We start from the raw sequence: 13,704 nt of genomic DNA, 5'->3' as shown, positions 1-13,704 counted from the left end.
CCCAAGAGGTAAAAAGAGAAAAGCAGTTCTAGTCAAAAAAAAGGCCAAAAGGTTGTGGATATAACGCCAATATGCAAACAGATTCTTTGAAAATGAGTTTCCTGTAGATTGGTTTCTATTTTTAATAGAACTCATGACTAAATTTTCCAAGAAAATCCAAAAGGATGTGATGTTTATGCTCGCTCCTGAGCTCCTTACCCCAATGCACCTTTGTGAGCAACACAAGCTAATGTGGATTTAAAAACAGAATCTGCTAATCATGAATGTCAACATGCCAAACAGCTCAGACTGTTTGGCATGTTGCAATTTTGGTCCACTGTTCTTTGCAGAGGTGCTTTGATTCAGCCGTATTGGAGATTTTTCTAGCATGAATGAACTGTTTAAGGTCACACTAAAGCATCTGTCCTCCTGGGAAGGTTCACCACTGTTCCAAGTTTTTTTCCATTTGTGCATAATGGGCTTTGCCGTGGTTCGCTGGAGTCCCAAACCCTTAGAAATGGCCTTTTTAACCCTTTCCAGACTGATACATGTCATTGAATGTGTTTCTCGTCAGTTCTCGACTTCCTTCAGATTGTGCCATGATGTGTTTTTGAGATCTTTTAGCTTACTTCACTTTGTCAAACAGCTTCTGTTTAAACGAGAAGATGGAATAACGTTTTTCACATAGGGCCAGCTGTGTTTGGATAACTTATTTCCCTTAATAAATGAAATCATAAATTAAAAACTTAAAGATAATCTGAGTAGATACAAAATTATCTATTGTTTATTTATTTTTAATGATCTGAACCATCTAAAAGTTTGTTAATATTATATAACACTACTTAGATGACTATAAAACACCACAAAAAATGTCCATAACACACATTATCGTTAAGTGTGTTTGGTGTGTGCAGAGTGGAGTGCTTCTCCTTTCAAATGTGTCATGTCTCCCAGCTTAACAGATTGTAGCAAAGCTACTAAGAAGGTCAAACAGGTGAGCAGGATCAGCTGTGTGGGCAGAGAGAGTATTTAAAAAGTTTTTCGTATCTCTATGTTTTTTCCCTCCACTTAATGAAACTTCATACAAATGAGGTTCATAGTTGCATATTTTCACAGAAAAAATAATGAACCCGGGCTTATATGGCTTAGTTAGGTGGTTTATTTTAATCTCCTATAAATAACAGGTTTTTCAAACATGTGGTCATTCCACGGTTTCAGGATATTTAGCACCAGTGTGACATTAAAGAAAGCAGTTTTTTTTCAGGTACTTGCTAAAATCCAGACAGTGCAGGCTGGGGGTAGGAAGACGCATTCAAGGCGGCTCGACAACGCGAGCTCTTAACGAGACATCCTGCAATATACTAAGCATTCAAAACGACGTTCACGTCAGTTATGGAACGCCAGGATTGACATAATGAATTGATTAAATACACCATTAAATAATTATTTAAATGTGTCAATAATTGATTAATTAAATATGTCAAAAATATTCATTTAATTAATTCCCATTTAAATTCATTCTTACCAATTTTAATTAATTATTGCCACATTTAATTAAGTATTTAATGGTGTATTTAATTAATTCATTACGTCAGTCCTGGCGACCCATAGTCAGTGATTATGCTTTTTGATATACTGCGCATCATGCAGCTAAAGACCACTGTGCATAATGAGTACCTTTGATATGTTTATTGCTAATAATAATTATCTTTTTGTTAAATGTGAAAGGCTTACTGTGTATTTGCGTATTTGAGTAAAAAGATGTATTTCCGTTCCATTATGATTTGTAATTATACTGGTGACGCGGTTTGGTTTTTGTTGTTGGTAACTGCCGACGGCCGAGTGATGGGGCATAATTCTAACGTTTCAGTCGTTCCATGAAGGCAGCACACCCCTCGTCCCGGGTGAGCGGCGTCACAGCAGCGCTCTGTCATTTCCACGGATAAATTACGGACTGTCAGAGCCGTCCCGTCCCCCGTGCTGTTCCCTGGCCAGGATAATGCACGAGAACGACCGTTAGCGCGCCTCTTTCTGCTCGTGCACACCGATGAGAACACCTGCTCTTTAAAATTACTCGGTTTAAAATCCAAACGGGGATGATCTTTCCGGGGGGAAACATGCCCCTCATCTCGGTGACTTTGGCGGTGCTCGCCGTCGTCCTCAGCACTTCTCAGGGTAAGATTGTAGCTTTCCATCCAGGCCCCGCCGCTAGCTAACGGCAACGGAGTAACGGTTGATCCCTGCCTCCGTTTTTTTCCTTTTCTATTTCCCCTTTCTTTTCTGCGGCACTGCTGCTTATTTATCCCGCACACCGAGCCGCAGTCACCGTGATCTCAAAGCGCTTTTGGCTGTTTAATTGTTGGCCCAGAGCCTCGGTGTTTATTTTAGGCCTAAATCACTGGAACTAAACGCTGTTCAGCGGACACGTTTAGCTTTCACTGGCTCCTTTATGACGGGAACTATCGTGCAGCAGTTCATGTATATATGAACTGAACTGCCGTTGCTCGTTAAATCTACTATAGTTAGCGGAGAACCGGGAGCTAGCTAGTTTTGACTCGTGCTTTACCGTTAAGATACCTGTTCAGGTGAAAATCTGATTTATCTTCATGTAACTCATGGCTGATACCGCGCTAAGGGACTCCGACGTGTTTGTACATACTGGAGCAAAATTAGAAGTGTGTTAAAGCTTAATATATCAATAGAAATAAAAAAAAAAAGAAGCTTTATTTCATATTTAAAAATAATAATTAATATTAAGCATTCATATAGAAAAATGCATATATGACCTTTTAGTGGAGTTGGGTGACGTATCAGTTGGCTGATAATATACAAGCTTTTTACATTTAAGCAAGAGTTGTCCACATGTAGTCGATGCAAAGAGTCTTTTCCAAGTCTTTATATATTTTATACGCAGGATATAACCTGGTATATCGCTATTGTTATATATAGTGTCTAATATGTGGTAACACAAAGCAAAAAAAGATGTTTTCTCCAGCAGAACTGCTCAGACTAGAGTTTAAAGACAGTGCTGGAAGGCTAATACTTAAAAGTACTTTTTAATATAACTTAAAAAAAACTGTATGAATGCACAGATAATACCAGGCAGTATATATATCAAGATCTGAATAATTTTTGCGCTTTTAGATCTGCATCAACTGCTGCCTGGACTCTGTGTAGCATAGCAGATTCAGTGAGCAGTATACATCCCTGTGCACTTTATGATCTGGCTTCCTGGCCCTTTAGACAGCCTAAGGGGACTACAACATTGACATATTTTTATATATAAAGCTACAATGCTCCCTGCTTATCTGTGAAATCTCCCTATCACTTGCAAACAGCTGTTCTGTTTGATTTTCGCTGGTCTTCACGGCACCCAGGATTTCTGCAGAACCTGGTAGATCTTAAAAAAATGTCAGATAAAGCTGAATTACGATCTATCTCTGTGATACGGTTTAAAGCACTGGTGAAATAAAAATTAAATATATATGTGGTTTATTTTTCAATCCCCAAGTTTGCATAATATGTGACGTCATGGTGGCCACGTCTGTCTTTTTATACAGTCTGTGACTCAAACTCGGGCTTAAATTTAAAAGTTTAAATGTTTATTGCCGTAGTAATTGCAGTTTGTAGAGTGAACTACACTGTATTGTACAGACCACGCTGGTTTAAATGGCGTGGACTGATTAATACAATCAAGTAAAACTCCTGCCAGTATGATGTGTTAAACGTTGGCTCATAAAGTTAAATTAAAACCTCTTTAAATGGTTTCAAATACAGAATATTGTAACAGAGGTAGGATTCACTGCAGCCGGGCTGCTTCTGTTACTCAGCAAGTTAAGCTGTGTCGCAGTTGGCCCAGTGGTGCTTTAGAGACGGGCCACACCAGTGCAAGCATCTAAATGATGCTGACAGCAAACAGTAATAGATTTTTTTTTTTTTTTTTTTTAAATTAAAGCTTGTATAAAGCTGGACAACTTGCATTGTCAGGGCTAACACTCAAAGGTCATGAACCAAATTTAGTGTCAGCTAGTTCAGGAGCCAAGTCTATACAAGTCTTGGCTCGATACTGTGGCCTAGACGGCCTTTGTGAAGTTTCCATCAGTTTAATGTGCTCTGCTCAGTACGGAAAAGCAGCTCTCTCGGGCTAAATGTGTCATCTTATTTACATACGGGCTGCAGCTCGGGTTGGATGACCTAGTGTAATGTTTCTTTCTGTGTGGAAAACAAAATCACCAGTACTGTAGTAAAGTTGTGTTTTTTTTTAAAATGTGAACACAGTTTTATTAAAATGCCTTTCATTTATTTAAGCGTAGCACACATTGGTTGTGTTGTAAAACTCTTGGTTTTGCAGTATGTGAACCAGTCGTGTGTAGTCAACCCCCCAAAAGCCAAATGTGAAGCAGAAAAACCCAGAGTGTGTCGGTTTTCTCCCAGGCTCCACATGAAAACTGATGGATAAAAAAGCAGTGAAGCCTTCACAAACACACTGTGACCTGTAATTTAGCGCTGCCTTAAATTATACGATGTGGAAAGGATAATCATGCGTTCAATTTTCAGCTTAATTAAGGGCTTATAATGTGTTTATTCTTTGAGGAGACAGCATGTGTTTCGCAGGTTTGTGTGAATCATCATTTTTTTGTAAGCCCGTCGACTGCGGAAAATAAACTGAGTTTTCTTTCATCCAGATTTTGTGGTGGCTGTCTGTGGATCTTCCTTAATAATGGCAAAAATTAAGGCCTTAAATTAACCGTTAAGGTCAGTTTTCACTCAAAAATGCCAAATATTTAATACGTACTTCATATTCAGATGAAGGACTTTGGTGCTTTACCTCGTCTTTTAATAGAAGAGGTAACTGTCAGATTTACTGAGAGTGAAAGTGATCTTTAGTTGCAGTCATTCAGGTCCTTTAAATCTCCTGGGTACCTTCCAGTACTGGAGCCCGAATCAGTTTTCAGCCTCTGCCACAGGGAACTGCTGAATAATGCATTGTGACTGTCTGGTCTGGAATAAGAAAAATATAAGAAAGAAGTGCCAGGAAATGTTCAAAATACATATTTATGATTTGCTCGAGGCAACCCTGAGCTGGATCTGTAAATTAACAGTCAGGACTTTGATACAAACAAACAACAGCGTGTCAAAAAGGAGAGATAAAAAGGAAGATAATCACTTTAAAGAGCCATGTGAAGTAGCGCTTGCTGTTTTCCTCATTTCTCTGCTTCCTTCCATAGCCAGTTATTTGATCACTTCCCCTGTTGTGTCATCCTCCCTTTCACTTTGTGTTGCTCTTGTTGTTTTCCAGTCAGTGGGAACGAGCAGTGTCTGTGGTATGTGGATAAAAATGGCACCTGGCACAACGGCTTCGACTGCCCTCTCATCACGTTCTGCTGTGGGAACTGCAACCGACGCTACTGCTGCCTGGACGCCTTCAAGATGATCACGGAGAGAGAGCAGAAACGCTGCATGCTCTTCCAGTTCAGGTGGGTGTAGACGCAGCAGCAGGGGCTTCAGTTTTATTACTTATTTATTCATTTACTTGACACCAAGCGTCACGGTTTGTGTTCTCGAGTCAAGGCAATCACTGCAGGAGCTTTTTATCCCCTCGAAGCATGGTTTTCCACAAAGCTCCAACTTAGATTCCAGACCTTAAGCATCGACGCTCAGCTTCTGGGCAACTCTCAGAAAGTCTGTGAAATGTCATTATTTCCAAATAATTTGTGACACTTGGTTAAATAAACTGAGAAAGGAGGATTTGCAGATTGTTAGCTTTAGTGCAAACCTATAAAATGTTGAAAGTGAGAAACAGTATTACTGAAAGGATTGGGATGGGGCCTTAAAGACCGGAAAGGTTGTGTAAAGCCACGAAAACAGCTAATGGATCGATCAAAGTTTAGGATAATTAGCAATGGACAGTTATCCTAGAAAAGCTGAAACTGTATACTCATCCATCTTCTTAGATGCTTATCAAACTTAGGGTTATAGTGGGGGCTGAAGCTGATGGCTGCTGACATAGGGTGAAAGTCCATGTGCACCATCACACGCTAATGGGTTAAATCTATGCTGTAGGTGCATCGTAACCACAAACTTCTCTGAAATCCCACTTTGTAACCTACGCTGTGAACCTCTCTGGAAATGTAACAGCCCACAGTGATTATGATTGGCCGGTTCTGTACTGTCGACTCCTCCTGTGCATTTCTGGCTAATTCTTCACTGCAGTTTTTCAACATGAATCGTCACATTGGTATAAGGAATAATAATCATAGCCACAATATAAGGATTCACAGATGTCAGGAAATTCCTGGAGGTAGATGGCTGAAACTATCAGAATGAAGTTGAAGAAATCTACGCAGAAGTGGAAAAACTTGAGGGAGAAATACTTTCAACTCTGGAGGGAACAAAAAACTGACCTCAGCCAAGAGAGGAAACCCAGGACGGTAAAAGAACCGTGACAGTTTATTTGTTTATGTCATGGCTGGCACCGCATATTAAACACTGTGACACAACCACAAGGTAATCAACACATAAAACACCACGCAAATGCACAAGGGCTGGACATGGCGTCGGCCACTTATGTGGATTACATCGTAGTGAGAGACAGACAGCCACGCAGTCTCACATCCACATCTATAGGCCGATTTAAACCTACAAATTAACCTAACGTATCTTTGGACTTGCAGAGTACTCTGAGAACACACAGGAACCGTAGAGGAAGCGTCTACTTATACGCTCTCATGGCACTGTAAACAAAAGGATATTGAAAATGGATGTTAGCTGTAGATTCATAACTAAAGCCAAATGATAACACTTGTTAAAAATGGTAAAATGTAGGACACAATAATTGTAAAACATGTTTTCTGTGTGTTGCAGTGAAATGGAGTAAAGTCATTACACCTTAACTCTACTTAGTAACTTATTTGGAGCATTTAGCTTCCTCCCCTGGTTTTCAATCAGGAAGTAAAAAACGTAGTTTAGAAGAAAATTAACAAGTAGACCTTTGAGTTTGTTTTTCACACAAACCATTAACAGAGTCAAGAATGCTCAAGTAAAAGTCCTGCCACAAACACGAAATGACAAACGGGTTAGACTTTGTTACAAATGTCACTGTGTCCCCTCTTGTTGTGTTATGTTGGGAACAGCTGGATGAGGTTTATGATCATGCATAGACTTGTGCACGGCCTGTTCTGTTGACTATAATATCTGGTCAGTGGTGGCTCAGCTTTCTGTGAGTCTCCTGTAATGAGAGAAATCATTTAGCTGGGAAAAATACTGATGCTAGTCTAAGCATGTTTGTATCTGAGGCTGCAGCACGACAGTTTTTCTCCACAGCATTTTAAACCATCCGGCACTGTTCAGCACCCAGCAGATAACGTGTGGCTTATTGAGCCTGGTGGGAGATCAGATCAGTGGGCAGAGGAGGCTAAGATAAAATGGAGGGCTTTGTTGCTTCTCTGAGATCATGAGGTGGTGGAATCTGGTCGAGACAGAGAGGTGGAGAGTTTGAGGCATTTGCCGGGATGCGACGTCGGGGTCAGTCTTTGCTAAATCGAAAGCTTCACATCACAGCCACCTCGGCTTTAATTCCCTCCAGAGTGAGTCATAATTAGCAGCACAGAGGGGGGAGGAACAACATGAGGCTGAATGATCAAAGGAAGAAATGAATCCTTTTTAACTTACTTCCTCCACTCTTCTTCTCCTCAGCCCCACCACTTTAGCTGGAATTGCGTCTTCCATCCTCCTCTTTGTGGCCATCATTGCGACCATGGTCTGCTGCTTTATGTGTTCCTGCTGTTACCTTTACCAGAGAAGGCAGCAGAGGGGCAGGACACCTTATGATGGTGAGACCTCTCGTTGTCGTGTCGATGTCTATGCAGACGACCATGAAGTATGGATTTTCCTTCGTAACTGTGCGATCTTCTTCAACCCACAGCTCAGCAGATCCCCATGGCCAGCTACCCGGTTGAGCCCATGTACGATGCTTATGGTAAACCAATTTGCCCCTCAGAGTATCCACCCGTTGGTTACCCTATGGCGCCCCAGTATCCTGGCATGCCTCCACAGTACCCAATGATGCAGCCGGGACCGTACGTACCACGCCCCATGGATCCTGCATACAGCCAGGGTAAGACCTGCATAACTTCCCTCAGAGTGAGCTCACATGGCTGCAGGGTTTCCTGGTCATGTCAGTATATGACATTCAGTTTGCACTGAAGCACCGCAGCAATTTCCTAATGTTGTAAACCTCAACATCTGGCAATAAACCCCATTCTGATTCTGATATGTCAAATCACAATCAAGAACAAAAACTGCTTTTGCATGTAAAGCAAAACATGATGTGCCAACATACTGTGTATGTGGTTCTTTGGGTGATCACCTGATAATGTTTTTTTAAATATTAGAGACTTTAGTGCAGTTCACCCCAGCATGTGTTGAATTTTGTTCTGTCCAATGGTTGGACATTGTCCTCTCTGATTAGGAACATTTCCTCCCTCAGAGGAGAACTGTATAGTCTCTTCACTAGTTTCACATTTGTAGCACCTCTCTTTGCTACTTTCACAACATTGTGTCATATTTTAATAGTGAGTCTTGCTAAATTTGAGGACTTTTCCCCTAATGCTCCCAGCCGATTAAAACTTTCACTAATCCTTTGAACAGATTGGGACAATTTTCCAGCTGACTTGTGTTTAATCATGTTTTTTTTTTTATTCTCCAGCAACTGTTCCCATAAACTGTAAAATTTAGCATGGATGTTTTTCGTGCCCTCAGTATGAATATTTATAACTTTGTTTTCATCCAGCTTCATTAAATCACCAAATACATAAATGTCAGTGACATTTAAAACTCTCTCTCACTCTTACCCTGTCACTATTTTGGTTTCCCAGCCATGTGTATTCTGTGTAGATGTAGTCTGTTTCATGAACATGCCTAGCTCTGAGCTAAAATACTGGTATAATCTGGGCAAAAACTTCTAGACTTGCAGTGAAAGGCTGACTGTGTGTGTGCATGTGTGTCTTCTTTTTCTACTTGTTTTTCAGCCCCACCACCGTACTCTCCACCTCAGTATCCTGGTCACTGATGGGCTCCTCTTCATGCACACAGCGGGACACTACTGCAGCTGAGCAAAGGGACTGTTTCAAAAGAAGGCAGCAGCACTTTCTCCCACACACAGACACACACACACACACACATGCACACACACGCAGATGCAGTTAAGCACACAGTCACACGCTAAAATAACCGCTACGGCTCGATTAGCAGTGGGTTGCCTGTGAAAGAAAACAGGAGGCACTTTAAGTTCTGTTTTAGTTGTTCATTTGCAGCGTCGTCCTACTTTTCCACAGTATTAATGTAAATCAAAGTCTGTCCTGCAACCTGACGCCTGACTCCTGGGCAGGCGTCACATGATCCTGAAAGCGAGGCGACTTCTGCGTCTTGGCGCTGTTTCACCAGCCTCGTGATCTGAAACACTCACCTCAGTGACAGGGTGTCGCCAAAAGAGAGTGCTTGTTACCTTCTAGAAAAGAATGCTGTCCCTCTTTATTTGGTAAAAGAAAAAAAAAAGTTTTACCTCCTCCCCCTTGTTAAGTTTGAATAAATTGATAACTGCCTGTGGTTCCGTTCCAGGTAATCTCTGCCACTGATCCACTTTCTCCGGTTATCATAGCATCACGTGCTTCTTCTTTGTCTTTGATGTTTCTAACTAAGCAAAAAAAATAAACTGGAAAAAAGGGATCCACGTTTGATTGCAAAAGTGATGTTTGGATCTAAGGCAGGTGGCTTTATAGATCTAAACGGTTCTCCCAGTTCTTTGTAAGAAGCCCTTTGTCAACTGTTGGTTTGAACTTTGTCTCGTCTTTCTAATATCTGACACAAGTAATTACTTTGAAGTAGTTTATTAGTGGCACCCTTTTTTACGATCTCAACATCAGCATGCTTCCTGGTCAAAGATATCTGTCCGCTTCTGCTTCTTTTCTGATTTTAAAATAAATTAGAAATTAGTCTTGATTAATTCCATAGTGACGGGTAGGGTGTTTCACAGTGAAATCCGTGTTAACGTCTATTCCTTCTAACATATCAGGACAGGGGAGTTGCAGGTCACGCTGCTTGATTAAAATAAAATATCCCGCCTTACAGTAACTAACCATGGGAAAAAAGAGATTAACTATTTAAATGAATATTTTGTAAATCTGTTCTTCAACTAAATATTTTATGATATTGTAACGAGTTATTTTAAAACCGTGTATTTTTATTGTACCATGAGATATGACGTTTGGCATCTTTCCATTTACTATTTATTACTATTTAAGTTACCTTTAACTGTGAATGGGTTCTCACCATCTGGACTAAGCTACGAAGCCAAAAACGACTACTGCTGAAAGATCCCCTCTCTTTAAAGGACTCGTTTGACATTTTGGAGAAGGTGTTTGCTTTCTTGTTGACGGGTGCACATTTTGTTTTTGTTTTTTGTTTTTTTGTTTTTGTTGCTTTCCCGCCCCTTTATTGGCACATTTGATATATTGGCACCAAAATGTAGTTATTGTCTGTAATCCTCTGCTTAAAAACAAAACAAAATTCTGCATTGAATCAGCAAAAATGATGAAGTTGACAATAACATTTTCTGTAGTTGTATTAATTTTGTGCTGCATAAATACATGCAAAAATAATTAAACCTAAAAGACTTTTTAATAAAGACTTTTTGGCTTCCTTAACACAGGTGTTGCAGCTCATAATGGTGTTGCTCATCGTAACTGCTTCCTGGGTACGTCAGTTTATTTGAATAAACTTGTACACTGATTATGTTTTAAAAATGTGAAACAGTTGCCGTCAAGCCGCAAAAAAAAAAAAAAGTAGTAAAAAGTACATTTATCTTGAAATTTCGAGGCCTTGTAGTTGCAGTAAACGGTTGAGCTGTTGGGAAATGCACTCATGTGGTACCCACCACACTCTGCTATCAGGTCAGTCCCTTTCTGCACATGTGTGGTTAATTATAGGAGAAGCAAGTGGCCGATAGCCTACCTCAGCATCAGACTAGAAGCAGGGTAAAGGTCTTGGTTTAAAAAAGAAACTTCCTACTGAAACTTTTAAAAAAAATCTGAATGCTAGCACAGGGTGTTGCACAGAATAAACATATGTTAATAAGTGTCAGGCACTGTTTCCAGGCCTTGAGATTCGATTCTGGGGGAGGTGAAGTCTGTTTTCCTCTGTCAGCGTGAATTTCTCCTGATCATAACCTCAACATGTTCCCATCCGTAACCCCAGCCAGTCGTCCTCTAGCCGTCCACCTGCCCGGCTCCTGGCTCTAACAGCCTTCTCATCTGGCTTTAAGTCGGCAAGAAAGCAGACGGTGGATTTCCCAAAATGTCAAACTCTCCTTTTCAATTTGTCCTTGCAGGTTTGGGCTCCAGTGAGGTCAGGGCCCGTAACCTGTAATCTCCTTTAGCTTCGAGGGCATCCCTGATCCTTCTTTAAAAGGTTCGAATTGAAAAACACGATGCCTCCTAATAGGTGATCCCTGGATTGTCTTTTCAGGTGTAGTGTATTAAGCAGCTCAAACATAATGTTAATGCCTGAGAGCTAATATTACTGTCACAGCTAGTCTGCAGCATAAATTACTCACTCCGATGCCGACGTCCAAGTGTACAGATTTGTCGAGCCTTTGTAAAGCACAAGGAAGACGCTGGGATTTTCTTTGTAAAGATGCTTTCATAAGTAGTTTGATATAACATCAGTGATGTTTCTGTTCATTTGTGCTTCTAAACCAACCAACTCCATGAGTGTGTTTTAATGACTTACATCAGGTTCAGAGTCTAGGTATGGCTTCATGTCTGTCGTCATATGGATGGTATGACACTGTAAAATAAAGTGACTGGAAAATGTTTATTTCTTTTAACATAAAATTTAACTTTGGAATGTAACAAATTGCTGTCTGTGTTTCTTTCTGAGTTTAAAGAAAGAAGTGTGATTTTTATCTACAACACTGGCCACTAGATGTCTGCATTCACCCCCAAAACAGCTTAAATGTGGCGTTTGAAAGTGTTTTATATATTAACAGGGAACTTACACACTGGATGAGTTCATACCGGCAATACAGTGTGATTCAAAATACAATCGTAATTCTAAAAAACATTATTTAATTGTTTTTTATCATAACTTTATTAAAGTAACCCCCCCCCTTTTTTTTTTTTAATTGTTTTTTTTTAAATATATGTACTTATTTTGTCTGTAAATATTTGCCTGTAAATATTTGCATGTAAATATTGGGAGGAAAGAAATGAGAAAACAATGCAGGATCACAGGATTACTCACTGGAGGCAGAAGTTACAGCTTTTTATACATGACATAAGTTATCTTATGTAATAATAATTTTTAAAAAGTCCCAATATTTCTACTCTTCACATGCTCTCTGGATTAAACAGCTTCATTATTGTCCATTCTGTTATTCATGGCTTTTAATTTAAATAAATTCTTCTCCAAACAAAATTACTTTTTTTCACATAACTTTGTTTTTGAAGTTTTTAATACAATGCAAAACAAAATAAGCTGAAGTTAAGTAGACTTGGTCAAGACGACCTGCTGAGGTTCAAATTAAGCATCAGAATGAGGAAGAGAGGGGATTTAAGTAACCTTGAATGCGGCACGGTTGTTTGTCCCAGACGGGCTGGTATGAGTAGTTCAGAAAATGCTGACCAGCTGGGATTTTCCCACACAACCATCTCTACTGTTTACAGAGAGTGGTCCAAAAAAGAGAAAATATCCAGTGAGCAGCAGTTCTCTGGGGTGAGAGGAGAGTGACCAGACTACTTCAGGGTGACAGGAAGGCGACAGTAACTCAAATTTGTAGAATATTAGAAAAATGTGCCTTGATTTCTGTTGTGACATTCAGACGGTCGATCATAATTTGGTAAAAACATCATCAACAAATGGATCCACCCTGCCCTGCATCAGCTGTTCACCCTGGTCGTGGAGTAATAGTGTTAGGGGTAATTTCTTGGCACATTTTGGACCCCTTTGTACCAACTTTGTGTCTTTTAAACACCACAGCTTACCCGAATATTGTTGCTGACCACATCTATCCCTTTATGATAACAGTGTACTTGTCTTCTGATGGCCACTTCCAGCAGGATAATGCGCCATGTGAAAAGTCTCTCATCTCAAACTGGTGTCTTGATCTTGACAGTGAGTCCATTGTACTCAAATGGCCTCCACAGTCACTAGATCTCAGTCCAATGGAGCACTCTCGGGATGTGGTGTAACAGAAGATTCATATCATGGATGTGCAACCAAGAGATCTGCAGCAGCTGTGTGATGCCTTCATGTCAATATGGACCAAAATCTTAGAGGCACGTTCCAAGCACCTTCTTGAATCAAAGCAGTTGTGCAGACAAAAGGAGGTCTGACCCCAGAATGAGCAAGGTGTGCCTAATGAAGTGTCTGTCGAGTGCACAATACCATAAAGTGTCTTTAAAAAGTAAAAAAGCTCAAATTAAGTATAGTAAATATACAGTGAAACACTAATGCAGTGTCACATCTTATTAAATAATTAAATATATGTTTAATATATTATGGGAATATTTAGTATCATATATACAGTATGCATATTTTAAACATATATTCATTATATTTGTATTTATTTTTATTCCATACAATATTTTATTAACTATACACTGGCCTTTGTATTACAGCAAAACGTTAAGAGCTCGCTTTTAAATCCCCACTGGTTTAAAAGCGAGC

At 40.0% G+C, this 13,704-nt stretch overlaps 1 protein-coding gene across 1 annotated transcript; it reads left to right on the top strand.

The window, feature by feature from the left end:
* Positions 1 to 1,857: 1,857 nt before the first annotated feature.
* On the top strand, positions 1,858 to 11,888 carry shisa4 (shisa family member 4). Its single transcript, XM_040007942.1, has 5 exons — positions 1,858 to 2,154; positions 5,279 to 5,456; positions 7,675 to 7,811; positions 7,904 to 8,095; positions 9,009 to 11,888. The coding sequence occupies exons 1-5, from the start codon at positions 2,076 to 2,078 to the stop codon at positions 9,047 to 9,049; spliced, it is 627 nt and encodes a 208-aa protein (XP_039863876.1). The 5' UTR covers positions 1,858 to 2,075; the 3' UTR covers positions 9,050 to 11,888.
* Positions 11,889 to 13,704: the final 1,816 nt, after the last annotated feature.

The sequence above is a fragment of the Simochromis diagramma genome, unplaced genomic scaffold (assembly GCF_900408965.1).
Source record: "Simochromis diagramma unplaced genomic scaffold, fSimDia1.1 OVJJ01000320.1, whole genome shotgun sequence".
Lineage (NCBI taxonomy): Eukaryota > Metazoa > Chordata > Actinopteri > Cichliformes > Cichlidae > Simochromis > Simochromis diagramma.
The sequence above is the reverse complement of the archived record's forward strand: the minus strand, read 5'-3'. Positions and strand labels throughout refer to the sequence as shown.